Below are 27,754 nucleotides of genomic sequence, written 5' to 3'. Positions count from 1 at the left end.
TGGCTTTAAGATAGCATGTTTGAATGCATCTGACTATCCATCTAGCAATGCCTTGTTTAGAGATTGGATTTCCTATGTGTGGTTTTTGAAAAGCTATGAACAGTTGTTTTGTTTTCCTGATTAGCTTTGTTCTGTCAATGTAATACATTAGTGCTCTTTTGATGTCTAATGTATGTAGTGCCCTTTCAGCCACAGAATTGGTTGTGGGAAGAACACTGGCAATTCTACTGTTTGATTTAAATGGAATGGTGAGATTACTTTTGGCAGAAATTTTGGATTTGTTCTTAGAACTATTTTATTGTTGTGTATTTGAATAAATGGTTCTTGTATGGTAAATGCCTGTATTTCACTTACTCTTCTGAGGGATGTGATTGCAATGAGAAATGCGACCTTCCAGGTTAGATATTGCATTTCACAGGAATGCATGGGTTCGAAAGGTGGACCCATGAGTCTTGTTAAGACGATGTTAAGATTCCATGAAGGAACTGGTGGTGTTCTTGGTGGTATAATTCTTTTTAGCCCTTCCATGAATGCTTTAATAACTGGTATTCTAAATAGAGACGATGAATGAGTAGTTTGTAGGTAAGCAGATATTGCTGCGAGGTGTATTTTTATAGATGAAAAAGCGAGATTTGCTTTTTGCAAATGTAGTAAGTATCCTACTATGTCTTTAGTAGAGGCATGTAATGGTTGTATTTGATTGGCATGGCAGTAGTAAACAAATCTTTTCCACTTAGATGCATAGCAGTGTCTAGTGGAAGGTTTTCTAGCTTGTTTTATGACCTCCATGCATTCTTGTGTGAGGTCTAAGTGTCCGAATTCTAGGATTTCAGGAGCCAAATTGCCAGATTCAATGATACTGGGTTTGGATGCCTGATCTGTTGTTTGTGTTGTGTTAACAGATCTGGCCTGTTGGGTAGTTTGACATGCGGTACTAGTGAAAGGTCTAGTAGAGTTGTATACCAAGGTTGTCTTGCCCATGTGGGTGCTATCAGTATGAGTTTGAGTTGGTTTTGACTCAACTTGTTTACTAGATATGGAAGGAGAGGGAGAGGGGGAAAAGCGTACGCAAATATCCCTGACCAACTCATCCATAGAGCATTGCCTTGTGATTCGCGGTGTGGGTACCTGGATGCGAAGTTTTGGCATTTTGAGTTTTCTTTTGTTGCGAACAAATCTATCTGGGGTGTTCCCCAAATTTGAAAGTACTTGTTCAGAACTTGGGGGTGAATTTCCCATTCGTGGACTTGTTGGTGGTCTCGCGAAAGGTTGTCCGCTAGTTGGTTTTGTATTCCTGGAATAAATTGTGCTATTAGGCGAATGTTGTTGTGAATCGCCCACTGCCAAATTTTTTGTGTTAGGAGGCACAATTGTGTTGAGTGTGTTCCTCCTTGTTTGTTTAAATAATACATTGTTGTCATGTTGTCGGTTTTGACAAGAATGTATTTGTGTGTTATTATGGGTTGGAAGGCTTTTAACGCTAGAAATACTGCTAACAGTTCTAGGTAATTGATATGAAATTTTGTTTCGTGTATATCCCATTGTCCTTGAATGCTGTGGTGATTGAGGTGTGCTCCCCACCCTGTCATGGAAGCATCTGTTGTTATAACGTATTGAGGCACTGGGTCCTGAAATGTCCGCCCTTTGTTTAAATTTTTGCTGTTCCACCATAGAAGCGAGAGGTATGTTTGGCGGTCTACCAACACCAGATTTTGAAGTTGACCCTGTGCCTGTGACCATTGTGATGCTAGACACTGTTGTAAGGGTCGCATGTGTAGTCTTGCGTTTGGGACAATGGCTATGCATGATGACATCATGACTAGAAGTTTTAGCACAAATTTTGCTTGTATCTTTTGGTTTGGAAACATAGCACTTATTACCTTGTGTAATGCCTGCACTCTTTGTGGACTTGGAGTGGCAATTCCTTTTGATGTGTTGATGGTTGCCCCTAGATATTGTTGTGTCTGACACGGTTCTAGGTGTGATTTTGTATAGTTGATGGAAAACCCCAGTTTGTGAAGGGTTTGTATGACAAATGTGGTGTCGTTTGCGCATTTTTTTACTGTGTTGGTCTTGATTAGCCAATCGTCTAGGTAAGGGAACACATGTATCTGTTGTCTCCTGATGTGTGCTGCTACTACTGCTAGACATTTTGTGAACACTCTTGGTGCAGTTGTTATTCCGAATGGCAACACCTTGAATTGGTAATGTATTCCTTTGAATACGAACCGTAGGTACTTTCTGTGAGAAGGGTGTATTGGTATATGAAAGTACGCATCCTTTAGGTCTAATGTGGTCATGTAATCTTGCTGTTTGAGCAGTGGAATGATGTCTTGTAGTGTGACCATGTGAAAATGGTCCGATATGATGTAGGTATTTAGTGTCCTGAGATCTAATATTGGTCTTAATGTTTTGTCTTTTTTTGGAATTAGAAAGTACAGGGAGTAAACTCCTGTGTTTTTTTGTTGTACTGGTACTAAATCTATTGCATCCTTTTGCAGTAGTGCTTGAACTTCTAGTCCTAAAAGTTCTAAATGTTGTGGTGACATTTTGCGTGTTTTGGGGGGGATGTTTGGTGGGAAGTTGTGGAATTCTATGCAATAGCCATGTTGGATTATTGCTAATACCCAATTGTCTGTTGTAATCTGTTGCCAAGATTGGTAGAATTGGCTTAGTCTTCCCCCCCACTGGTGTTGAGTGAAGGGGTTGCGTGACTTGAAAGTCACTGTTTAGGTGGCGGTGTTTTTGGAGTCTGGAATCTTCCCCTACTCCTTGGGAATTGACCCCCCCCGATATCCCCTGAAACCTCCCCTTTGGAAGGAACCCTGATATGGTGTGGTTCTTGTTTGTTGGCTGGTGGTGTCTGTGGGTTGGCCACGAAACCCCCTCTAAATGGAGTTTTTCTGAAAGAGCCTCTGCTCTGCGGGGAGTAGAGTGCGCCCATGGCCTTGGCCGTGTCTGTGTCCTTTTTAAGTTTTTCAATGGCTGTATCCACTTCAGAGCCAAACAGTTGTTTCTCGTTGAAGGGCATATTAAGGACAGCCTGCTGGATTTCAGGTTTGAAGCCTGAAGTGCGTAGCCAAGCGTGTCTCCTTATGGTGACAGCAGTGTTGACTGTTCTTGCTGCAGTATCGGCTGCGTCTAGTGAAGAGCGGATTTGATTGTTTGAGATCGTTTGTCCCTCTTCCACTATTTGCTGCGCCCTTTTTTGGTATTCCTGGGGAAGATGGTCTACGAGAAGTTGCATCTCGTCCCAGTGTGCGCGGTCATATCTGGCCAGCAGCGCTTGTGAATTTGCAATGCGCCACTGGTTGGCTGCCTGTGATGCTACTCTTTTCCCTGCCGCATCAAATTTTCGGCTTTCTTTGTCCGGAGGTGGGGCGTCGCCAGATGTATGTGAATTTGCTCTCTTGCGAGCTGCCCCTACTACCACGGAGTCAGGTGGTAACTGCGAAGTAATAAACACTGGGTCTGTGGGTGGTGGTTTATATTTCTTATCCACCCTTGGGGTGATGGCTCTTGATTTTACGGGCTCTTCAAAAATTTGTTTTGCGTGCCGTAACATCCCTGGTAGCATTGGGAGACATTGATATTGGCTGTGTGTAGCCGAGAGGGTGTTAAATAAAAAATCATCCTCTATAGGATCGGAATGCAGTTGGACATTGTGGAATTCTGCTGCCCTAGCCACCAGTTGCGAGTATGAGGTACTGTCCTCTGGCGGTGACGGCTTTGTGGGGTATGACTCGGGATCATTGTCCGGCACTGGGGTGTCATACAGGTCCCAAGCGTCTTGATCCTGATCGTCATGACTTATGGTAGTTTGCGCTGGTGAGTGCATTTGTGGCGGTGTTTGTGCCGGCGATGCCTGTGGTGGAGAGGGCGGAGGCGTGACTTTTTTAACCACTTTGGCTTGTGGTTGTGCGTCATCCTTTGGAAGTCCGATCCTTCTTTTCCTCATGATTGGGGGAAGGGTTGATATCTTCCCTGTGTCTTGCTGGATGTACAGTCTCTTTTGTGTGTAGTCCGATTCTACACTTTGGAGCTCTTGTCCAAATCTGTGCATTTGGCCACTTATTCCTTGTTCCTCTGAGTAGGATGAAGGTGTGGTATTTTTCGGCGCCGAGAGAATCTTTTTTCGGTTTCGGCACCGACAGAATTTTTGTTCCTTTCGGCATGGATTCTCGGTGCCGATGTTTTTCGGTGCCGGTATCTTGTTTTTGTCTCTCGGAGCCGCTTTCTCGGCTCCGAGGTTGCTCCATGGCGGTCCCTCGACCGGAGTCGGGTGTCTTCGCTATGGGCGTGCCCTTTTTCGGCGCCTTCGACGGGTCGCCTGCTTTATGGGTCGAGCCATGGCCTGTTGGCAGTGGCGTCCCCTGGGCTTTCGGTTTGTCGATGGATTTACTTTTCGACGTCTTACTCACAGTTTGTTGCTGTTGTTCGACGTCGGAGTCTCCGGATTCTGATTCCGGAACCGAGAAGGTTTCCTCTTCCTCGTCGAAACGTTGTTTTGTCGACGTGGACGCCATTTGTTGACGCCTGGCTCTTCGGTCCCGGAGTGTTTTTCTGGACCGGAAGGCTCGACAGGCTTCACAGGTATCCTCCTTGTGCTCGGGGGACAAGCACAAGTTACAGACCAAGTGCTGATCTGTATAAGGATACTTACTGTGACATTTTGGGCAGAAACGAAACGGGGTCCGTTCCATCGGCTTCGATGTTGCACGCGGTCGGGCCGACCAGGCCCCGATGGGGGATCGAAACTACCCCAAAGACTTCCGATGATCGGTGTCGATGTACCTAACTATCCCGATACCGAACGGAACAATACCGACGCTTTCTTCCGAGATTCTGACTAACTTTCCGAACCGAAACACGGAGCGAAAAGGAATACGTCTGAACCCGACAGCGGAAAAAAAACAATCTAAGATGGAGTCGACGCCCATGCGCAATGGAGCAGAGGAGGGAGGAGTCCTTCGGTCCCGTGACCAAAAAGACTTCTTCGAAGAAAAACAACTTGTAATACTCCGAGCCCAACACCAGGCAGCGGACTGTGCCAAACATGTGTATCTGCAGCAACATATGCCATCGAACAGAAACATTTACCATTCCTAAGAAAATATATTTCAACACACTTATCTACATTACTATCTGGTGGCACTGAAAACTCTACACACCTTCAGTTAGAAATAGACTGGGCAATCTTTATTTTATTCCAGAATACATTCCACAGCATATCACCACAGTAAGAGAATAATACAGGCAGCAAAGTTGTGTGGCTCATTTTAGAGAAGCCTTTTAAGATGGGATTAAAACACACAAAAGACTGGACTCCTACCGATCACCATTCACAGGCATGGATTACATCTTGCTGAGGGCAAGAATGTCAAAAACATTGTTCATGCCATGGATCCCATCTTCACCCACAGTCCCAAACTGAAAACGAACACACATTCAATATCGTTTGTACAACAGAGAAACAGTTTTCCCCCAACATCCAAGGGGTTCCTCCTTGCATACGAACAATACATATACAGACACCATAATGCAAAACATTTAAAGATTCAACGCCAAAGAGCAGAGTTTCACTGCGTGGAATGTTGAAATGCTGTGAGCGCAAGAATCAAAGTGTGCAGTCCATAGACTTTAAAATGCTGCAATGGAATGATGGTAGTCGGAGAAACAGCATCAAGCATAGATAACACTACCACCCGTTGCCTTGAGACTTATTGGTCACTGTCAAACAAATCCTCTTGGATATTTCTTTTGGGGGTCTTTGGTGTTCCCTGTTTAAAGCCACACCTCAAGTGAGCATTTGTCTCACAACTATCCTGAAAACAAGAGTTAACTACGAGTGAGCATTCAGTTTCTAAAATTCATCTTAATAAGGAAACAGAGGCTTACTTAAGGCAAAGTGTTTCACTTTAACAAAGATAGCTAACCTAAGCAATGCAGGCAAACATGTCAACGTGTTCTTTAAAGCCGATTGCATCATGGTACTTTTCAACTGAGGGTTGAAACCATAGATTCATTAAAAAGGAAGCTGTGTATTTTTTTTCTCCAAACTGTGGATATGGTATCTGCAGGAACACCTTGAACAATAACCAGAGAGCGTGAGAGAAGAGTTCAGAAAACAATGCAATTATTATCTTGGAAAGATTTGGCAAGGGAAAGCACACAAGATCCGAGATTTAGGTGGTTTTGGTCAGAGGATCTGGCGTGGCATGCCATAGCCAGTCATGCCAGACTGTGACGCTCCCTTGTTGGTGCCCATCTGCAGCCCAATCACGCTCTTCCCTTGTTTCAGCTGGTCTTCTGAGAAGTCCCGGCGATTTTCCTGAGCTTTTCTAAAATAAGCAGTAACAAAGCGAAATGTTAGTGACCCAGGGACATTAATTGTCCTATAACAGTTTTAGACAATCTTTAGGATGCTCAATTTATCAACATTCATCCACTTGTCTGAACACTACACGGTCCCATTTCTTATGGCCTTCTGATACATAGGAAAGTTGAACAAGACCCAATCATGTCAACTTATTTTCAGCCTGCCATTCCTTTCCCTCATATGAGCAACAAAACATCTCTAGGTTAGACAAGCAGGGTCTTTCAGCATCCCCGCTCTGCAAAGGGCTAGATTTCATCAGACACACACTTCTGACAACCATGAGAACGCGATCATCTCAACAGGACCACAAATCTCTCACCATGGTGTTAATGAACTGGACTCAACACCTAAAGGTTGTTTTGCATACTTTGATTTTTCTGCACTAACATTTCCTCTTTTGTTTATTACTTTTCAAATGTAGGCACACAGTTTCAAAAATATAAAATCACTTTACATAGATCATACACATTAAATGCTTATGGATTTCTACAAAACCAGTGAGCTGCATCATGTCGCATTATATAGCATTGCTTCACTGTACCCTACCATATGCTATGCAGATGCCTGTCAGTGGCACTCAATAAAATAGCTATTTCCACCAGTAGCGAGTATGTGGGAATTCAGTGTCCAACGAGTGTCTCGTTATACACAGTCTTTCCATTACTATTGTTGTGGAAACTACACATTCGTATTCTGGTAGGTCCAGAGTTGAATACCCCAGTATGACGGACTCAATCTAGTCCAAACCATGGACTGCATTTCCTTATATATATATATATATATATATATATATATATATATATATATATATATATATATATATATCTCTATATCTACATAACTCTTGGCGCATGCTACACAAAGCAAACAAGTGGGCTAGATTGGCAGCCTCTTCTCCACATTGTTAAATCTAATCTACATCACCAATGACAAACTCTGTAGGCGTATAATGTAAATCAATCTAATTTTATTATGCTGCATCTTCAGACTGGCAGAGTTAACAAAAAAATGACCCTAAGTGACACAATCCCTCACCTCAGACAACATGACCCCCTCACTCGGATGCTCTACCCACCTACCAGTTGTGTGTTGCAAATGCCTTATTACACCCTCCTTGGTTGCACTGGAAGGAAAGCAGTTAAAATAAATGGAAAGACTCCAAATTTATAAACACGAATGGACTTTGGCTCAATGAATCCAAATTTATACATACTTAAAAAAAATCCACCTCAACCAGGCCACAATGATTCTGGACTTGTTCAGAGTTAATTTTTCCTATAAACGTGTTCTAATGGCCTTTCAAGCCGACGACTAGGAAGACAGGATCCCCAACCCCAAATAGCAATGTTGGAGCGGCGGTAACCAGCAAATCCTGCTTATCTAGTAAACTCTGGGATTTGAAAATATTCATGCTATAGCTTCCATGTCAGTAAAATTCTTTTGAGTGTTAATCATAACTTTATTATAGTAAAACGTGATTCCACGTAACTAAGGAGGAAAATGCAACACTCAAAGGCCTTAGCGTCCACAATGCCGAAATTCATACTCACGACCATCAAAATTCAATGCCCCCCTGCGGGCCTGTAGTAATGCTTTAGGATGGGAGGAGCTCAACCTCCTGGGCTGAGCAAGAGATTCAGAAACTCCACAGCTCAACGAAGAATTTTATAATTCCATATAAAGCTACACAGTGTAGCTTCAATCTGCTGAAAAAACACTGCTGGGACTACAAGCAGTATAGCTTTGCCATCCACACTACAGAATAAGCTTGTTTTTGTAGATCCAGATTTGAATTAACGTTAGGTGTGATAATACCAACCTTTTCACATGAATTTCTGATCAAGACAACCATCAAACACTGCACACAATGGCCAGACACCAAACATGACACCTTGACTAACCATCAGAACGCATTCACAAGCGTTTGTTTGACTGAAACACATGCCAATCACCATCATTATAAAGTTTCTAGTGCCACGCCCCTCTGATAAAGCGGCCTAATTGATTCAGAGGCAAAGCACTTCAAAATACAGCCTGAGTTGACACCAATATCCACTAAATGGATAACTCGTACGTATTCGCCAGACGCGAATTTAAAAATATATTCACTCGTGCAGCTAGTGTAGAAGGCTAGCTTCTAAGATAGTCTCTGCTAATGCACAAGAGAGAGGGAGGACTTGGGCATTACCTCGATACAAGACAAACACTCACTAAACTTTAAAACACAAGCAACAACCTGAACAAGGGGGTTGGATTCACCAGTTTATTTGCTGTTAATTGGTGGAACAATTTCTGAGGAAGTTCACTTTATAAAAATATTGCTGCAGGTACTGCCTGAAAAAATAATGTTGTAACCCTCTAAATAGTCTTGTAATTTGTACACATTTTAAAAAAAAAGTAGGCAGCAAGAAGGAACCACAAATGGCTGAACAGTTTTTCAGGAAATTAAACTGAACCATGTATTCTTTAATTGTCTTCATAACTTTTAACAAAGAATGGGTTTCAGGCTGTAGTGTTACATTCTTTCTCTGTAGATGGATTTACAAAAGCTCATTTTCATCTCATGGCTACAGCTAAGCATCCAGGCAATTGCAGATGCGAACCAAGTGTAGAGCAGTTTAGAAGCAACCCTAATACCCAATGAGAAATGTAGAAAACCCACCAGCCGTAGTACACTAAAAATAATCGTGTCAACTTTATTAAATAGGGGTGTCAAATCAAGGAACAGGAGCAGAGTAAGAAGACCTAAAAGGAGGCCAGAACCCCAAGCTGCCTGATAGTCTAGTGTTGTGCTTCACCGCAGTGACAGTTAAAATCAACGGTGAGTGTTGTATGGTTACTGCACTACATCAGTGCTTAGTTTCTAATCACAGTTCTTCTGAATTTCCCCTTTACTATAGGCCATACAGATTTCCCTAATAGCACAGTGGAACCTTACCAAAAACTGAAATGAATTATACAAAGTAATCCCACCCATTAAGCCAGACATCACCTGTGTATGGTACCAAAATATTGCGTACTAAATATTGCCTCACAGAAATGTGGCTAAGCAGGCCCTGAGCACAATAACAAGTCAGGCAAAAAAATATACTGCCCTCCCCAATTTCAAGTTTTAGCAAATGTGGGACCACCCCTTATAAAATGCCTGCAGGAGAAAGTCTTGGAATCAGGAGCCACGTGCATAAGAAGACATAGGTCATTTCGGGCTTGCATGCAATTCTCTATTCTGGGACCAAAACCTGTAATGCTTAAGAACAAGAGAAGAGCTACTGGACTACATTATTTACTTCAGCCCCACCATCACCACTTAATGAGGCTGTATATGTGCAGAAAAATATAAGGACTCCCCGTAGACAGATATTACAGGCAGGGGCAGTGTCACTGGTGCAGCTGCACTGGACGCCGACCTTAAGGTGCTGACCTTAATTGTGGTCAACCACAATTGACCCTAATTATTGTTTAGCAATAACTTACAATTAAAAACACCTGCTGCAGAGTTCCTTGTGCATCCAGCTTTCAGGCAGCAATAAAAATGTAAAGATAACTCTTGTGAATAATGTTCCTTCTAGAGAGAGATCTCGGAGTTCTGTCTAGTGACAGTTTTGACTCTCCATAGAGTAGCGCAGAGGGTTCATATACCTGCTGCAAAGACAACGTACAGTGCAGATCACAGATCTGTATTTTATGTTGATTACTGCTTTTGTCACAGGGATTCTATTGTTACTGCAGTTCATTAGATACAACCCTAATACAGAACTGTTACGAACTGCATGCAAACAGCATAAAATAGGTTACAACATTATGTTTTTTTCCCCTCCAGTTCTTCATTATCTGTAACTAATGTTGCTTGCAAGGGTTCCTTTGGGTAGATATACATTCTTATTAGTAAAGCCAGCCTTTGCCAGTGATTTAAAACAAATGAAATGTATGTGAAAGAGGCTATGAAAAGATGGACACTTTTTCCCCGTGGTAGTGAGGGAATCCGAGGAGAAAGTCAGGCTGGCCGGGGTCGTGTGTGTTTTTTTTTTTTCGGGGGCGATGTCGACCAAAAAATGACCGTCTCACTGGGCACCACCTGCACTAAAGCCAGTCTTGATTACAGGTGAGACATTTCTTCTTTTTTTTTTATCACTGCCAAGAGAGGGTCCATTGTGTATGCTATAGTACCAATTCTATGCCAAGACAAAAGATCTCACTACAAGGCAGGAATGGGATATGCTGACCAAGCATTGATTTCTTGCTGCTACAAAGCATGTGAATTTGTCGCCAAAATCCCAAAATGTCAAGCCACTTACAGGCAAGCACTGTGCCTAGGCCTGTCTTCGGGTGAACACATACAATGGGCATGAATTTGTGCAATAGAACAGTGTTAAAAAACAAAAGACACAAGCTGTTATTGAAAAATAACGTCAATGCTTTGTATGCCACTATGAATTGTAGCAACACTGAATATTAAAACAAGGGGTCTACTTTACCAAAAACATTTGACAGGATGTACTTTTGTTTGGAAAAACATGCATTTTGGTGACTATATATTATGACACTACCTAATGTGCATGACTGTACTTGTTAAGAGCCCTTTCGAGGCATCTGGTATACAACTGAGAAACAGATTCGGGGAATAACGCGAGTTACTCCGGATAACCGCACAGAGCGGCTCGACTGGGAAGCCTACGAGTCACCTCAGGCAAGGAGCCCAAGATTTGAATAGTTCGCTCATCATCGGTTAAAAGCGCTTAACAGTAGCTAAACTGAGCTTGGAAGACTCCTTTAGATGTGCCAAAAATCCAAGAATGCACCAGTATTGCCTACACGAGGGGCCACTGGAATTATGGTTTTGCAGCTGCTGCGATTTCCACACAATTATGGATTTTAGGCACTTGACAGACCATCTGTAGCAAAACTGGTATATTTCATGAATATTTTTTGCTTAGCTCAAACGGATCAAAAGGTACGAAAAAAAATGACACACAGTACTGACCCTTTGCAAAGGTGTACTAGTGACATTTCAGATGCTGATTGCAATATTCAGGTGTAAAACTGGTACGGATGTGATCCTTTAGCCCAGAGAGTGCAAATATGTGCTAAAATGATAATTTAACAAAATACTGTTACAACAGAATGTGCAGCATCACACAGCATAATTGGCCTTTCTTGGTGCACGTGTTAGTCAAGCCTGCCATATAATTTGGTAAAACACTGATCTATAGTTCCAGTGGCCACGCCTATAGGCTCAGGATTCCAAGCAGTATCTCTCTGTAACACAAGGGCGGCGAGTGTCGAGTTCTGCCAAGTGTTGGGGGTAGATGTAACTACTCACTTGGTGAACCAGCTGGGGTCCCCTTTGAAGCGGCCATCGCTCTTTGTAACTGCGAGCCCACCAAGGTTCATGAGGGTCCTCTGTACACTCGGCATCACCTTTCCTGCAAGACACAACAGCAGACGTCATTGAATCCAGATGCAAGCACTTTCACAGTTATGAACTTCATTTTATTCGACATTGTAACTTTAGACCAAACACAGCCTGGTATATAGCTCTAGCTTTGTGGGGAAAGGCTTGGAATACAGTTTTTTGTAGATAAGGGATTCTTTTCACCAAGTGTTTTTGGCGGTTAATAGGATAGTGTAGGATGCAGCAAGACAGGCCTACTCCCACAACAAGTGGTCATAAAGAACTATACACCAGTCAACACGGATGCTACACACATATAATCATTTTTGATGCAAAACTTCAAACAGTACTTTTGTCGCTCTGAAGGTCTGTAAATACCAGATTCCACTATTACTCAATGTAACAATATCACCTGAAAGGGGAAGGGCACGTTCAGCAGGCAGGGGCAGGAACTCAGCAGGTGTTGGCTGCAATGTTTTAACATACTGCGGCATCTAATACCAAATTACTGTATCCTAGATGCAAAGCGTAACATAACTGCTCATCGGTCTTGGGCAACTTAGCCCTGATTTACTGGCAGCACCCCTCACCATCCATGAGTCCAGATATAAAGGGGCACCCATATCTGCAGTTTAGTGGAGTGAGTCCGCTACACAACGCACGGTTAGATAACAAACCGATTAGCCCAGGGGCATCACTGCAGTAGGCTCCAGGGGCATTCCTATGGTTAGCTTTCCGAGACTCATCACTGCGAACCTACTCCCACCATTACAAGGCCAGCATTAGGCCTTAAAATGGTGTTTTATATTTAGGTCACCATCTGTCAAAGGATATTAGTGAACAGGAAAACGTTCCTGGCCTGGCCACCACATTAATGGAGTGAAATATCAAGGCTACAGTAAGATGATGTACCAGTACAGTTCATTGTACCCTCAATAAAATATAGCATAATATGGAATTTAATTGCTTTGCTTTATGTAGAGAGGGTCTTCTGTGGAACACGAGATAGCAAGCAACCTGTATACCCACAGAACGGAGTGCAGTTGCCGTCATATACTAAGCCTGCAAGAGCAACTGTAGAATCATGGCCACATGCCTTATTCAGTCTCCATGGCACCGAGCAAACCCTCTAGAGGAGGTACCCAAGGCTCCATTATTGGTTTAAGCGGAAGGGTGAGGACTCACAAGTCAGATGGCATTGGTAGGCATTATGGGCCAGATGTAGCAAAGATTTTACCCATTATATGTCTATGGGAAAATGTCTTCGTACATATGGCCCTATGTGTCTGCCTATAATATGAGGGACGACAGAATATGGACTGTTTCATGATAATTCGGGTAGAAATTCACTTTGTCCTCATTATATGTCACAATATCTGCACACCTAACGACAGACCTGCCTGCATTTCTAAGTGCACAACTAGATAACTGATCATATGGCGGCAACTGGACTGAAGTTGTATTGGCGAGATCTTTTATCTTTTCAAAAAGGTAATTATGTCAATTGATTTTGAGAGGTTTTCCTGAAATGGAAGTGACAATTAACCTGAAATGCACCAGACAATGATACGCTTGAACAACTACAATGATAAACAGTGATAAGGCGCATGTGGATAGAAATCATTGCATTATTGTCAGATCTGGTTGAGGTCGGGTTGAGGGGGCGAAGGGGTTGGGAATGGGTGGGGGGGGGGGGCACAGGGCAACAGGGCTAGGGGGCCCCAACCATAGTGATTGAGGTCAAGTGCAATTGGTGTCCCTCGTGCCAAGGCTTGGGACACTGGACTAGATACTACCCTTTCCATACCGAACTCCCCATGTAGCGAGGGCAAGCAGTCACAGACTGCTTCACAATTCAATCCAGTATGCAGGGAAGGGATTCTGGCCATGATTGTGACGTTACACACACATCTCCCTGTGTGCTCTATCCCACCTTGATGCCCCTCTTTGCTTTTGTTCCCCAGCATTGAAGGTGAAAGCATGAATAATGTTATTTTTTCAAGACTGTTTCAAGGCAATCAGAAACCTCGCATAGCGAGGGGCAGGCCTTCTACACATGCTCAGCATGACACCAGCGCCAAAAAGCCCCAGTAAACGATACACATGAAGTTGGACCCTCATGACAGGGGAACACACCTATATGCCAAGCAGCAGACATTCCAGCACAATTAGCTTGCTTCAGACATGTTTTTCTGATTTCTACGAACATTGTTCAGAAGTGTCTCTGTGTTAAGCTTCCACAACTCTTTGTTACCAGGGCAAGATAATGAAAACTAGCTTGCTTAGACTAAATGTTTTCATATTATTGTTGCTATTTGAAGGTCACTTGTACTGATGGTCTCGGTCTAGACACCAATGTGTTCCTTTTTTAATAAATCAGATGTCTATTCGAAACTTACAAGTACTAGAGTACAAATGAGTGCTTTGCCATTACTTCATGTGTGTTACATTCAGCCATGCTGGGGTAAATTCTGTTCGGTTGATTTTATGATTCACAGACTATTAATTTCTCTTTTGGTATCAATCCTTTCAAGAAGATTTCCTTTGACTGACCTTGTGCTGTAGGCCTGTACCTGACAGCATGCAGTGACCAGAGCTGGACCAAGCTCCCCACAACAGTCACGAGTACAAGAGGCAAGATAAAGGATTCTCCACTGGGGAATCTGGTGCGGGCTCCAGTGTTTGGCTTGCTGATCAGGTCTGATAGCAGCCATGTAATCAAAATCTCATGAAATATAAAGTCTTGTGTTTATTAGTGAACTTAGGGCCAGATGTAGCAAGCAGTTTTGCCCATTCTGTGTCTATGGGAAAATGTGTTTGTACATATGGCCCTTAGTTATGCGATTTAGTATTCAGAGTTAAGATTTGCCAGTTGGGCAGGTGACTAAAGGAAAAAATGTATTTTGAAAAGATACATGGAGCTAAATGCAATCATGAAATCCACAGCATAGGAGCAGGGGACTCTAGAAAGTGCAGGGCATGGGCGATGGTTACCTAAGACACAGTACTGTGTCGATGAGTGTGTGAAGTCAAAAGGTATGAGGAGGTAGCCACCTCGGAGTCTCCGCAAGCCTCTGTGGGCTGTGGTCTCCAGTTGCAAAGGGGTCAGAAGACAAGTGTGAACATACTCTAGAACATTCTGCAAGTGCCGATGGGAAGAGTGGTTAGCCCCACCCTTGCCCTCCATCTATCTCAGCCCCCTCCACAGGATGGGCAGTGGCACAAAGCTAACAGGCACATAGACGTTTACCTGGTTATGAACAGGAGCTTAGTAAGGAAAATGAGCTAAAAAATGTAAACTACATAAAGCCCCATCTTAAGTGACTCCCACTCATTCTATGTACCATCAAAATGGAAAATGCACAAGCAGGTATGGTATATTCAGGATTGGGTAAGGTGCAATGGTGATGAGAATAAGGAGTATTTTCCAAAAGAAGGCCCCTTTGATACTGAGTGCTTGAATAAACTTTAGAAAAAAAAATTAAGACCCACATAAACAAATCTAGTCCAGAGCAATGGTCATCATTCTGTACGAAGCTGGCTATCTATGTAGTGAAACAATGTAAGGGGACACTGTGCAGATAGTCCAGGGTGACACTTAAAACATGACCAAGGTTAAAATGAAAACCCTAAAAGCTCTCTTTTGCGATAATGTGGGACAGCAGTTAAACTTATTTGTCGCACACATAGATCCTGTAAGTGAGACACACACTCAATAAAAAAAATCCAAACACCAGTTTATAAAAATCACATACTTATATAAAAATGTAGACACAAAGATAAACAGAAATTGGTGAGTACTTTTCGAGATATCAATTCTTACAGTTTCAAAGTTGACAGTGCAATTTGTTGGTGTGGTAACTTTATCCTATGGGAGAACAACATGTTCGCCACATGTCTTAACAGCGACTTACAGGACCACGCTCTGGAACTAAAGGCGAGTATGGGACAAAGTGTAAGGTCACACCAATAGGTCACCTCGGGAGGCTTTAGGGCCTCCTGGTGCACAGGTGTGTACGGCGTTGGGTGGCCCGTTCACTTCAGTGGGGAACGGTCCGGTCAGAAAGATACTGCAAGCTGGTGGCCAGTCTGGGTGAGCCCACAAGGGGGCTTAGTTCTTGAGATGCTCGGGGACATAGGAACACCTTTGGTCCTCTTCTCCTCGAGCTGGGGTGGCCTGGTGCAGACGTGCCCTGAGGTGTCAGGTTCTTGTCACCAGGGCACTTGCGGTAGAGGTGGTTTGCAGAAAGAGCCTGCAGGTGGCGACTGGGAGTTCAGCCTTGCCAAACCCAAGGGTGGGATCAGCTCCATAGGGTCTCAGTGGGCAATATTGACTCCTTTGGACACGGGCTACGTGGCACAGGTGCAGAGGTGCTCTGAGGCATTGGGTCGCAGTAATCAGAGACTGGCTCTGGGTCTTGGTGACCTAGTGAAGAGGGGAAACAGGGAAGTGGGGCCCCTATCTTGAATGGTCTTGTAGATCCAGACGTCCCTTAATGGTAGGTCTGCTTTGGTGCTGTTGGAGTCCGGTTTGGATCACTAACAAGCCATGGCTGCTGCAAGGGGCAATTACCCCAGGTAAATGTGCAGGAAGCCTCCGGGAGGGGTCAATGTCTCAAGGATGGGGCTAACGTCCTCGGCTCCAAACAGTCTTCTCTTAGCTCATAAATCCATCAGAGGGCCCGATGGCCAAAGGGACAGAGTACTGGATCTTGCAAATGGTGCCTGCAGATACAGGGCAGCAGCTCCTCTGCTCCAAGGGAAAGGGAGATATTCACTGTTTGTTGAGGTGTTGGCCAGTCCTCAAGGGTTTTGGGCAGGGTGACCACCTTTTGACTCTCAAAGCACAGGCTGCCTGGCAGGGTTTAGTAGCAATCTTTGGTGCAGGTCTTCTGCTCTTTCTCTCCTTGGTCCATCTTCAGTCTTTCTCAGGTCCCAGTGGTCGAGTCAGACTTGATCTGCTTTCCTGGTGTCAGTGGGTCCCCTAAATACTCAATTTAGGGTCAGTAAGGGGAGTGAAGGGAATTAGCCAAAGGGCTACTTACCCTTGGGGTCACTACACTCCCTAGATGACCACTTCCTGTGGGGAGTGAGCATTCCCCTGTCCCAGAATTCCTAATTCCACGACCACAAGATGGTGGAATTCTTAATTTCATGTTCACTTCAGGATTACCTTGGCTAGGGGTGTGTTCAGCCTGCAAGTGCAACACATCTCTTGACTATATAATTTCCCACCTGTCCTGGTACCAAATGGGTCTCCGGTCAGGGCAGGGGGTGGGGGTGCCACGCCCTGGACTGCATCTGCAAAGAAGCCCAGTTTCCTACACTTCGTAAATGAGTATGAGTAAGCCATGAAATAAAAGTAGGAATTTCAGGTGCAGGAGCTGAAAGCAAACATGAGAAACTGAGATAGAAAATAAACCATTTAAGGGGCAGTGTTGCGTTTGTGCCTGTACTGTGCTACCCCTCCTTATTTGTTTACCCAAATGACTTGTGACAGTATTGAAACAATAGAGGAAAAGTGGGAGGATGCATTAAAGTTTTAAGTTTCCCTATATTGGCAGGTGATGCTGGGTGTGCTCTGCTGGCAGCACCTGGGATTACAGCAGTGCCAGTCAGCAGGTGGGGCAGAGGCAGACTCCACACAGGCAGTGTGGCAAGCAACAGCGATACAAGTTGAAAGCAGGAGGGTGGTAAGACAAGCAGCAGATGAAATGCTGATAGGACACCACTTGCCATTCCGAATGTGATCTTTTTCTGTTCCCCACCCTTCTAAAGCAGTGCATCAGAGCAGTCGTCCAAAGGGTAGGAGAGCCCAAGTATGCGCCCCCAGTAGAACAACAAACTAAGAGTTAGGGAGGAGGACGGTGAAGACCCAAGTAATGTGCTGCTGAAAAGTTGCTCTATCTCCCCATTTGGAATTCATTCTGTAGGTGTCCCAACAGCATAATACCTGTGCAAGGTATTATGTATTATCCAGAGCCGCCCCTCATGCCCACCTTAAGGTTTATTTCCGAGTTGCACAAGTGTGTCCTACACAATGAAAAGAGCACCTGGCTAAACACAATAAAAAAACCTTTTTAAAAAAAAACTCGGTGTGGAGTGATGAAAAGGGAAAGGGGATTGCCTCCGTGCCACCCCTGAATTTTTTAGCTTGACTATATCAAGGTGCTGTTCAGATTATGACAGGTGGCATGATCTGTGCTCCAGGCACTTATAGATTCCCACACTGCATCCTCTCGAGTGGCCGCAGAGTTGTCGTACCTGTGCTACTTGCAAAGCCTACAATGTTGGAAAGGGTGTCAAAATTATTCGAGCTGCCTCTCCCAGGGGTCCTGCAGTCCATGTGCAAGTTGACCTTATCTAAATGCTCCAAAGTTGCTCCTATGGGTATGTACTGAACTTAGTGTGCATGTTTCAGGATTGACTGAAGCCTACCCAGGTGCTCGAGCTGGTGCAATTACAGCAGCCAAATCACTACTCTGAGATTTTAATCTCCAGGTTTAGAATCCACCTAAGGGTAAGGAGTGAAAGAAACTCATTTTGTGTCCTCCTGTTCCAAAACCTTTCCATGATATTATGCATTATCCAGAACCTATATTGTGCAACACCGCTAAAATCCCTCTGAAAACCAAAATATCTAAGATTTGCAGTGGGAAAAGCCTCAAGACACTCAATGCTCTGCCTTTGACACTCTGGTTATTTAGAGTCACCCCTAATTAAAAGACTATGTTTAGTCTGTATGAGATCATGGTGAGAGGGCTTATACCTCCCACCATCCCTCCAGTTGTACTCAATTTACACCGGAATGATGATGTGACTTTAGAATACTGCAAACAACTGATTGTTGTCTCCACAGCTTCTGTTATCAGTTCCAAGCTGCAGTATACTCCAGCTCTACTAAATCCGGTCATGATCAGCAGCCAGGACTTTGGTTAAATATCAAGATTAACTACCAAAAGTCAGCACTCCAGCCCCAATGGCAACACCAGCACCATAACCTGTTAATCATGAACACTGCAGTCAAGTGCTGTGGGCTGCTTCCCTACATCCACGAGTCACTGCAAGCAGACTACAGGACTGAGATACGGTGTAGCTGCAACACAAAACACTCCTGAACCTGCAACCCAAAATGTTCCTGCTTTGGAAACCCGTAGTGCATCTGATCTCTCATTAGGCCAGGCTGGCCCTCTTCTCTGCAAGTTTTTTTGGCTGGATCATTGAATGGTTATGTCTGGAAGGGGCAAGTGACAGGTACTGAGCCTGCTGCACACCTCCGGAACAACCTTTCTACAAGGATGACAATTTCCTGCACTTCCCGGAGCAGTACAAGCAGAACACAATATAAACCTCTCTTCTTGCTGGATGTGTGCCCACTAGCTCGAACTCTGGTGGAGGAGTGCCCGTGGTCTCAGCCCTGTTCAAATGAAGTACAGTGTGATTATCTACACATGTGCGCTTCATTTCTGACTGTAACTCTGTCACCACTCTCATGCAGTTTTCTGACCAGGATATGCACTTACCCGATAAAAAGATTTTGCTCTATGCTCTTCACCTTGCACGTACTGCCCACAGACTGGCTGGTGAAACTGAAGTGGCAGTATCACTGTAGAGTGCAATGACAAAAAACGACGTCTTTCCTTCCCGCACTGACTGGGCCAACCACTTTCCTATCTTTTTTTAACTTTCTTCTGGAGTACTATTGGCACAGCTGATCGACATGGAACCTTTCATGTCTGTGGGAAACACTTAGCCCTGTTGTCTACTCATAAGACTGGGCTAGATCCTGCTACCCTGCCTATGCTGTGCTAGCCATCAGACACCCCGAATCAAAGCCCATCTTGCATAAGAAATAGCCTTGAGGCATTTTAGAGACTGTCGAATTTTTAGCCATCTTTTTCCCATGTTACAGAATGGGACTCCCTAGCTACGAGATACACTGAATTACCAAAATGTTACAGGAAGAAGCAAACTCGGCTGCCATTGCCTTGGGCATGGTCTGAGCGATTGGGAGCTCAAAGGACTAATACAGCAAAACAGATTTTGATTCTGTGCTGTACCAGAGGCGGAGTTTGTCCAAGCTTAAGTGTTTGAAAGTTTCTTTAGGCATACAATAACAGAGTGTTCATATATTCAAAAGTATGAAAGCATCACACACCATGAACAATACAATGGCTTTTACAAGTGATTGGTAATGGGTGAAAAGCATTGATGGTGGTTGCGGACTGAAGATTCTTGATTACGTCTTAGTCAATTTTATGGTCCTTTTGCTAATTTACATTCTTCCGAGTCCATATTGCCTCCAAGTCAAACCTTACTAGAGGCAAAGAGACATCCCCATCTTACCATTTACCAATGCTGGAAGATAAAGAAGATTACGATAACTGGAAGTCTGATTATGGTTCTTTGGAATGTTATGGTCATATGAAACTGGAAGTGAATCAAATAATAAACACTGAGATTTTAAAGATTGTACAAATAAATAGTGCAAGTGGCAAGCATAGTGGAACAGAAATCATTGCGCGACGTTACCATAACTTGCCTCAGCCAGGTTTCCTTGCTCCCCCTAAGGTTGACTGCTGACGTGCCATTTGAGGCGTTCAGCTGTTCCCACCTTGTGGCTCTTGAGTCAAGAAAATGAAGACTACCTTACTCAGCTGAAGGGTTTTCATATCACCATTTTAAGGTGGCTTTACTTAATCACAGGGTGGGCACCAGGTGAACACGTTTTTTTTTTACCTTCCGTAACAGACTTCTGGTGGGAACAAAAAGATCTAAGGAATGTGCCATGCTTTCTTCAAACCGTTCCTGGGCTGAATTTGCTTTGTCCCAAAAAACAAACTGCATATCCATGAGAGATGCTTGGCCATCTCAGAGAAGCCCGGAGACCTCATCCAGGCATGGCGCCGAAGTGCCACACTCGTACCTATTGCTCAATCTAAGCAGTTGGTTGTATCCAAGCCAGAATGTATTTGGAATGTTGCTACATCATGACCATCTGAATAGCTTTAGTAAGGGATGTCTGAAGGTTGTCCAGGACACGCTCTAAAACGTGTGCCACTGTGTTCCAAAGAGTATGGGAGCAGTAGCCTAGAAGGCATGAGGCATTCAAGGACCTTGTACAGGATGTTTTAATCAGCTTGCCAAATAGTATTCAAGAGGATTTTCTTTATCAATGACCTTCCTACATCTAATGAAGAATCCATCTGATGCTTTCCTCATGAAATCAAGGCAGGCTCTGTGACCTCTCATGCCAGGCTCTGTGACATAGCACAGCACACTAGACATTTGGCTGAGGAGGCAAGAAGAACAGCAAAGTCCTCTTGTACCTGCTGTCAAAAAAGGAGTAAATAACATGATAATATATAGTAAAAAAAGAATGTTAAAAAAAGTAGTAATCTACTTCCAATATAAGAAAGAAATCCTGGATTACTAACATATTTTAAGTGGCCCTCAAACAGCAAATCCTGTACAAAATGTGGGATAATACCCAAACGTTTAAATGGGTGATTTATTCAAAGTGCATGGCTAAAGGTACTTACTTGATAGTCATTATTAAACATATTATGTGACAAGAAATCGTGTACCAATTGCGTCCTTCTGTGACAGAGTAATAAATCAGGTTCTGCAAGTCCTCAATGTATCTCTGAATAATAATAATTATAACTGTTATGCACCTTAGACTCAGTAGTACCTTATCCCTAAACAACGTAGTCTAGACTTACAGACTTGTTTGACGTATATTGCATTATGCATATCAGAATAATATTAAACTTTCTGTTGAAAAAGGAAGCTATGTCAAGGATGCTTTTCAGCCTTGCCTGAGTCTCAACAACAGACTTCAGAGCAGTCACTGAGTGACGAAAATATGTGCTTGTGTTTTTATTTCTTGCACCCCTCCCTTTCAACACTCAAAAATTACCTTTGAAAAAAACACATTTTGTTTATGAAATTAATGGGGAAATTGTGTTTCAGCTCTGCTAACCAAGGCAAAAAGTAGCTTGTTTTACAACCTTTTCACTTTGAGGGAGTTCTAAGATCACTTATTCTTCTAAAAATCTGTGATTCAGAACAGATTAAATTGGCACTGGATTAGGGATGCGCGCTGGGAATTAAGTGTTGAGATGGGCCACACTGGAGTGTTTTCATCTAGGCAGCCGGAACTCGAGGGACGACCTTGCATGTACCCGCTGTAAGGCTTTCACATAGAAGTGTGCTCATCTTCCAAATAACAATGATTCCCGGACAGTTCGAGAACAAGTTTAGGCTGGCTCGCCCGAGGTGATAACTGCGCTAATGATGCATCGAAGCCAAAGCAATAAAAACTGGGACAGCTTTCCTCATGCCTTCAATGAGACGTATTTGGTTGTATCGAGTCTGATGATTTAAAACTTTTACCAACCACACACCATTTCACAAACTCACATCAGTAACGAAGGGCATAACACGATATAGTTTTTGGATTGCTGCTATTTAGATTTTTTCAAACTAAAAAATAAAATGCCATGGCACTGTGGCAAATGTGGGGTAAACATTTAGCTTTGTTTCCCAAGGACACATGCATGCAATCCTAGGCTTGCCTTTTATAAGTACTTGTTGATGATCGTGTTAATTTGCTTGTATCCCTAGTAGCATACCAAGACTACTACACCCAAACGCTGTGCTACTGTATGGGCTTTCCAGGACGCTGGGACTTCAGTGCCCAAGATCCCTTGCTGTAGAAGGGGCAGGGGGTCCATAGAGCAGCGCTTTGTAAGCGCTATTGCACGCCCACATTATGGGACACTGTTGCTGTGTGGTCTTTCCTTGGCTCTGAAACTTCACTGCCCAAGATCCCTTGTTTCAGGAGGGGCAGGGTTCTATTGCCCATTGCTACATAAACACCACCGCGAGCCCGCAGCTCATGGCGCAGAGCTGTGTGGGCTTTCCAGGACTCTGACTTTATGACCCAAGATCTATTGCCCCAAGAGGAATCGGGGGCTGGGGATGCGGTGGAGATTTGGGGTGTCCATTGACCATAGCTTCATAAGCACCTCTGTGAGTCCGCAGAGTGGGACGCTGTGCTGCTGTGTGACCTTTCCATGGCTCTGGGACTTCATTGCCCAAAAGCCCTTGCTCTAGGAGCTCTGGGTGGTGGGAAAGAATTACATTAAATAAGAAATAATTTAAAAAGAAACAATACACTTACCTTATCGCCGCTCTGCTCCTCCGTCTCCTCGCTGCAGGCAGCCACAGGCTCCCAAGCCTGCAATGCGCCAATCCTGGCGCTGCTAAGAGCAGCATTCGGATTGGCTGGGTGCGCCCAGCCAGGGCACTACCAGGCAGACTGAGCCTGTGCAGGCTCTCTCTAGCCCAGCAACACAGTTGCTGGGCTGGAGAGAGCCCTCTGCACATGTGTGTTTGGCAGGCCCAAGATGGCTGGCCAAACACACAGGTGCTCTGAGGGGTAGGGGGGGGGGGATGCTCGGCACCCCATAGCCCACCCCTTCCCCCCAAAACGATCATAAACACAGTTTGGGGGAGATGGGGGGGTGGTGCTCCCCTGCCCTTATGGAGGAGCCACCTTGCTTCAGGAGGGTTTGAGGTGTACAGGGGGGGGGGTCCATCGACCAGGGCTTTAGAAGCACCATCAAGAGCCTGCAGACCGGGATGCCTTTCCGCTAACCAGGCCAGGATGCCCATCTCATCTTGTCAGAGCCCGTTAGAGTCTGAGTTGTGTCATCCCCTTGGCCCCTTCTTTTAGTTCTTAACCTCAGCTACTTTTGTACTCCTAGATTGACATGGGAACAGGAAATCAAACCACTTCTGCACTGGGTAAGGATAATTTGACTTCGACCTCAATAGTTGATTTAACTACTGCCATAGGTGCAATTAATAAGGAAGTTGCCACTGTTGAGGTGCATCTTTCCATCACACAAAAAGCAACTGCAGACGCAACTCCTTTTTCGAACTAACCCTGCCACACCAGGTACTGCACCAGGAGGCAATTTGATTAGTTCGACCTCTACTAGAAGTGAAAACCCCTGTGTTGCAACAGACTCAACTATTAGTTTGTGCTCCACTTAGTATACCTATGGACTCGCTATTAAAAAAAGCCTGCTAATAGAATAACTCATCCCAAAACTATATCATTGCCATCAGCAACCATGTGAGACAAAATCGTTGGGGTAAGCGTTTCCGGTACGGATGATATAGTAGTGATATTAAATTCAATCGGCTGCTCTCTGGGTACTGTTTTGGATAGAATCAACACAGATTTCTTTAATATCGAGCACAATATTAGGAGTGCACGTGATGAGGTCAGCAACAGGTTATCCAAGGATGAAGCAAATCTGAATAATTGTATAGAGACTGTTAATACTTCATCTGCCCTGAATTTGCCTACTACAGAACAGCAGCATACTAAGACCGGAAGTAAAGACAATAGCAACCCTGTTAGCATACCCAGGGTGTTTACTCTAACCCAGAAAAGGCTTGTTGCTCGCAATTTCTACAATTACATCCTGAGGCCATAACTGTTGTGTTGGTTTTTATGAACAGTTGGTTAATTTATTAAGACTAACATGAAGTCTGCGAAGAACTTCGAAACAAATCAATTCATTGGACAGGGTCAAGAGTGGTTTACATAGATGAATTATGTGGCAACATGCCAACGATTCGGAGGGTTCTCTGGCTGTGTAAGGGTAAGAAATTGTCTCCTGGAGACTGCACTGTTGTGAACTTCAAGTCTGCTGATTTTGTGGGGCAAATTTTGCACAATTACATTATAACCCTTTTAGTGAGTGACGACTAATGGCCAACACCCGCACTACCTCCACAGTGTGTCCCTCGGCCATTGGCCGGCTCTACTGAGGCATTAAAAAGATCCACTGGTGCTCGCACAAAAGGATTTCTTTTTGAAATGATAGTGATAGTATGCAGATCCTTCTATAAAGGATTACTTTAGAGAGAAAGAAATACTTCAAAGAGGAAGCCAGGGAAAAGTCAGTGGAAGCTGGCAAATTAAAGAATAGCTTGACTTTCTGGCATGGTTTAAATTCGGTGCATCTTAGGGAGAACTCTTACCCAGTCATAGAAACCTTAATTTCAGCTCTAGATTGGGTTTTTTAGTGAAATACATATCAACTATCTCAAGGAGACCGGGGTACTACTAGGGAAGCTAGACTGAACACGTTTTTTCCTCAGTCCCTTCTCTAGATTTTCATCACAAGAAAGTTTCACTGGTTATTGCAAAGTCAAGGAAAGTAAAGTCCCAGGGCCGATGGTATCCCAATGGCCATTTTTGTGATTGATTTAGATCTTTGCCGTGGCTTTCTGACCAACATTTTAAATGCTGCCGCTAGAACTGGACACCTGCAAACTTAATCTGTTTTAATTATTGTGTACATTTTCAAAAAAGTTGCCAAAAATTAACTCAATTTCTATAGACTGATTTCCCTTCTAAATTTCTCACTGATAAAAGTAGCGGGGTCCATTCTCCTCGCAAGATTTGAAACGTGGGCCGAAGACACAGGATTTCTGTCAGACATACAGTATGGTTTCCAAAAAGGGTACAAAAGGAACAATGCCTCAACCCTCAATCTTAAACTTCTAATTAATAAATACTCACAAGCCAAAAAGGGCACTATTTTCCTGGTCTTCATGGACCTTTTGTGTACCTTTCACTTTGTCAACCACTCCAAATTCTGGGTTGTTATGATTGAAATGGGGGGTTCATTTATTAATTTTCCCTTTTTGGCGCCAGTTCAACAGCTAAAGTCCGTTTAGGGTGCAATTGAGAATGCTCTGTTTTTTAAAAGAATTTAGGCAGGGATGTGCCCTGGCCCCCTTTCTTTTCAAATTTTATATTAATAATATTGAAGAGACTTTAGCGAAAGGCGCAAAGGATGTGCCAAAGGTAAAGTCACGCCTAACACTGGCACTCCTGTATGCAGACACCACCATTTTGCTAGCCTAGACTGGCGTTGAACTGCAGAATTTAACAAAACTTTTCAGTTTTTATGGATGCGCTGGATCTAATAGGTAATCATAGCAAGACCTTTACTATGACCCGGGGATTTACTCACATTTTATCAAGGGTACTAATATCGCTGGTGTGGATACTTTTACTTACTTGGGTGTATAGCTCGACAAGTCAGGAAATGGTCACATTTGAAACAAGCATTTGCAATGAAACGGGTCTCGCATTTACTCGAGTTAGAGCTATTAGCGTTCTAAACTCCTAACAGGACTATTCTTGCCACATAAATTGAAAGAAAGAAAAAAACGAGCCCAATCGCACTGTGTGGAAAATAAAAAGCCTCATGTGTCATCAGTAGTGGCCGGTGCGCTAGAGGGGGTCAACACTGGAAAAGACATGACGAATGCGTGCCTTTCACTAATGAAAGCAAGCAGTTTCTAAAAAGCAAGTCAACTAACCAACGAAAGTGACAAGCGTGCCATGAGCGTGGTTAAAAGCCCAAAGAGAGGTTACAAAAGGGATGCAGCGCTTGTGTGCTGGACCTTAAAAAAATGAGGGCTTTAAAATTTGAACAGTCAATTAATTCAGTATTTCGTTTTGACTCTATCTTCAGTACCAATCTGCTAAAAGAGATGTCTATTATATACAAGTCAAAATGTGCATCAGCGCTGCTTTATGGGACTGACATACAGGGTTATGTCAATGTCGACTCAATGCAAAAGACTGAGAATGCCCGTTTTAGAAGATTGTTGGCTGTACCCAACAGCTGTTCTATTTGTGTGTGTCACCTTGAAATGAGGATGGCTTACTTGGAGGATTTCATGAAGTTACGTCCAACTGCTTTTATGGCACTCCATATAGACCATAGCCTAATAGCGCCATTGTGACTTACTTGAATATGCTTGAACACGCTTATATAATTCCTAGGCTGAAATACATCCAGTGCTTAAACTGCACCGATGGGGTCCACCAGCGCTTATTTTTTTAGGGCCGGCACTTATTTTTCAGCATTAGGGATTTACTGTGAACGAAAGACACATTTGGGAAAGATGGAGAAAAAGAAGGACAGAACGGCATCACAACGGAAGAAAGCAGAAAGCTGCAAGAGTGAGCTGAAGGGGAAGGGAGTGGCTGTAAAGAGATTGAAGAGGCCCAAGATGGATTTAGGATTACGATGTCTCAATATTCTATTTAAATGCGGCAGCCGAGTGTGTCAGAGGGGCGCTTTGGGCACTGGCACATTTATCGCTGTCTGAGTTTAGGCATCAAAGAATATTTTGTGAATCCTGAGGGCACCCCACTCTATGATCAAAGCCACACTGAAGGCCCTATACACCAGTTATTGAGATACAGTGTGAATTTACCAGGGGTGCATTAAGCGCACAGTCACTGCACTTTTACCTTTGACATCCTCACCAAGGATTGAACCCTATCTATATTTGGTTGCATACCTATAGCAGAGATTTATATGCACCAGGTTCATTCTGCATAAAGCCCACTATCTGGTCGCATTTCCTTAGATCTACGATGATCAGACGGTTCTCCCAGCCTGTCCATGTGACAGCATTTCTACAAAATGTAACTTTCACTTTTTTGTTGTTTTATTTTCTGGTACTAAGTGGCGCTATGTTATTCTGACCTTGCAAAATCTGAATTTTAGACAGTGCAAACTTGCCCTCATTTTCGTCCAGCAACTGCACTCACCAATCCTTTGTTTGGCTATTGCTAGCTACATGTTGAAGGTTAGGAAAATTAGAAGTCAATTGGTATATGTTTAACATCTTATACATATTTTGTTTTATTGCTGTGCACTCTTTTTTTATACCCTCGATCAATCCTATTTTTATTTAGTTTTAATTAGCTGCATTGATGGATTTTCTATGGCTACGAAGCTTGCATTCTGCAAAGATGAGACTGTATTTTAAATGTATAAAAATTTTAATGTTTTCTAACCCTTTTATGTTTTCGTGGTAAACCAAATAAAGATGTTTGAAACAAATAAAATTGAACTACCAGAATACAG

General features: G+C 43.5%; 1 protein-coding gene across 1 annotated transcript in view; it reads right to left on the bottom strand.

The window, feature by feature from the left end:
• Positions 1–5,177: 5,177 nt before the first annotated feature.
• The window catches only part of TAGLN2 (transgelin 2), a 136,293-nt gene continuing 113,716 nt past the window's right edge, over positions 5,178–27,754 (bottom strand). The window contains exons 4-5 of the mRNA XM_069217766.1: positions 11,700–11,802; positions 5,178–6,341 (exon numbers count right to left, since the gene is read on the bottom strand). Of these exons, the coding sequence (XP_069073867.1) occupies positions 6,200–6,341; positions 11,700–11,802 (245 nt within the window). The 3' untranslated portion in view covers positions 5,178–6,199. The remainder of the gene's footprint in view (positions 6,342–11,699; positions 11,803–27,754) is intronic.

This window comes from Pleurodeles waltl, chromosome 12, assembly GCF_031143425.1.
Source record: "Pleurodeles waltl isolate 20211129_DDA chromosome 12, aPleWal1.hap1.20221129, whole genome shotgun sequence".
Taxonomy (NCBI): domain Eukaryota; kingdom Metazoa; phylum Chordata; class Amphibia; order Caudata; family Salamandridae; genus Pleurodeles; species Pleurodeles waltl.
The sequence above is the reverse complement of the archived record's forward strand: the minus strand, read 5'-3'. Positions and strand labels throughout refer to the sequence as shown.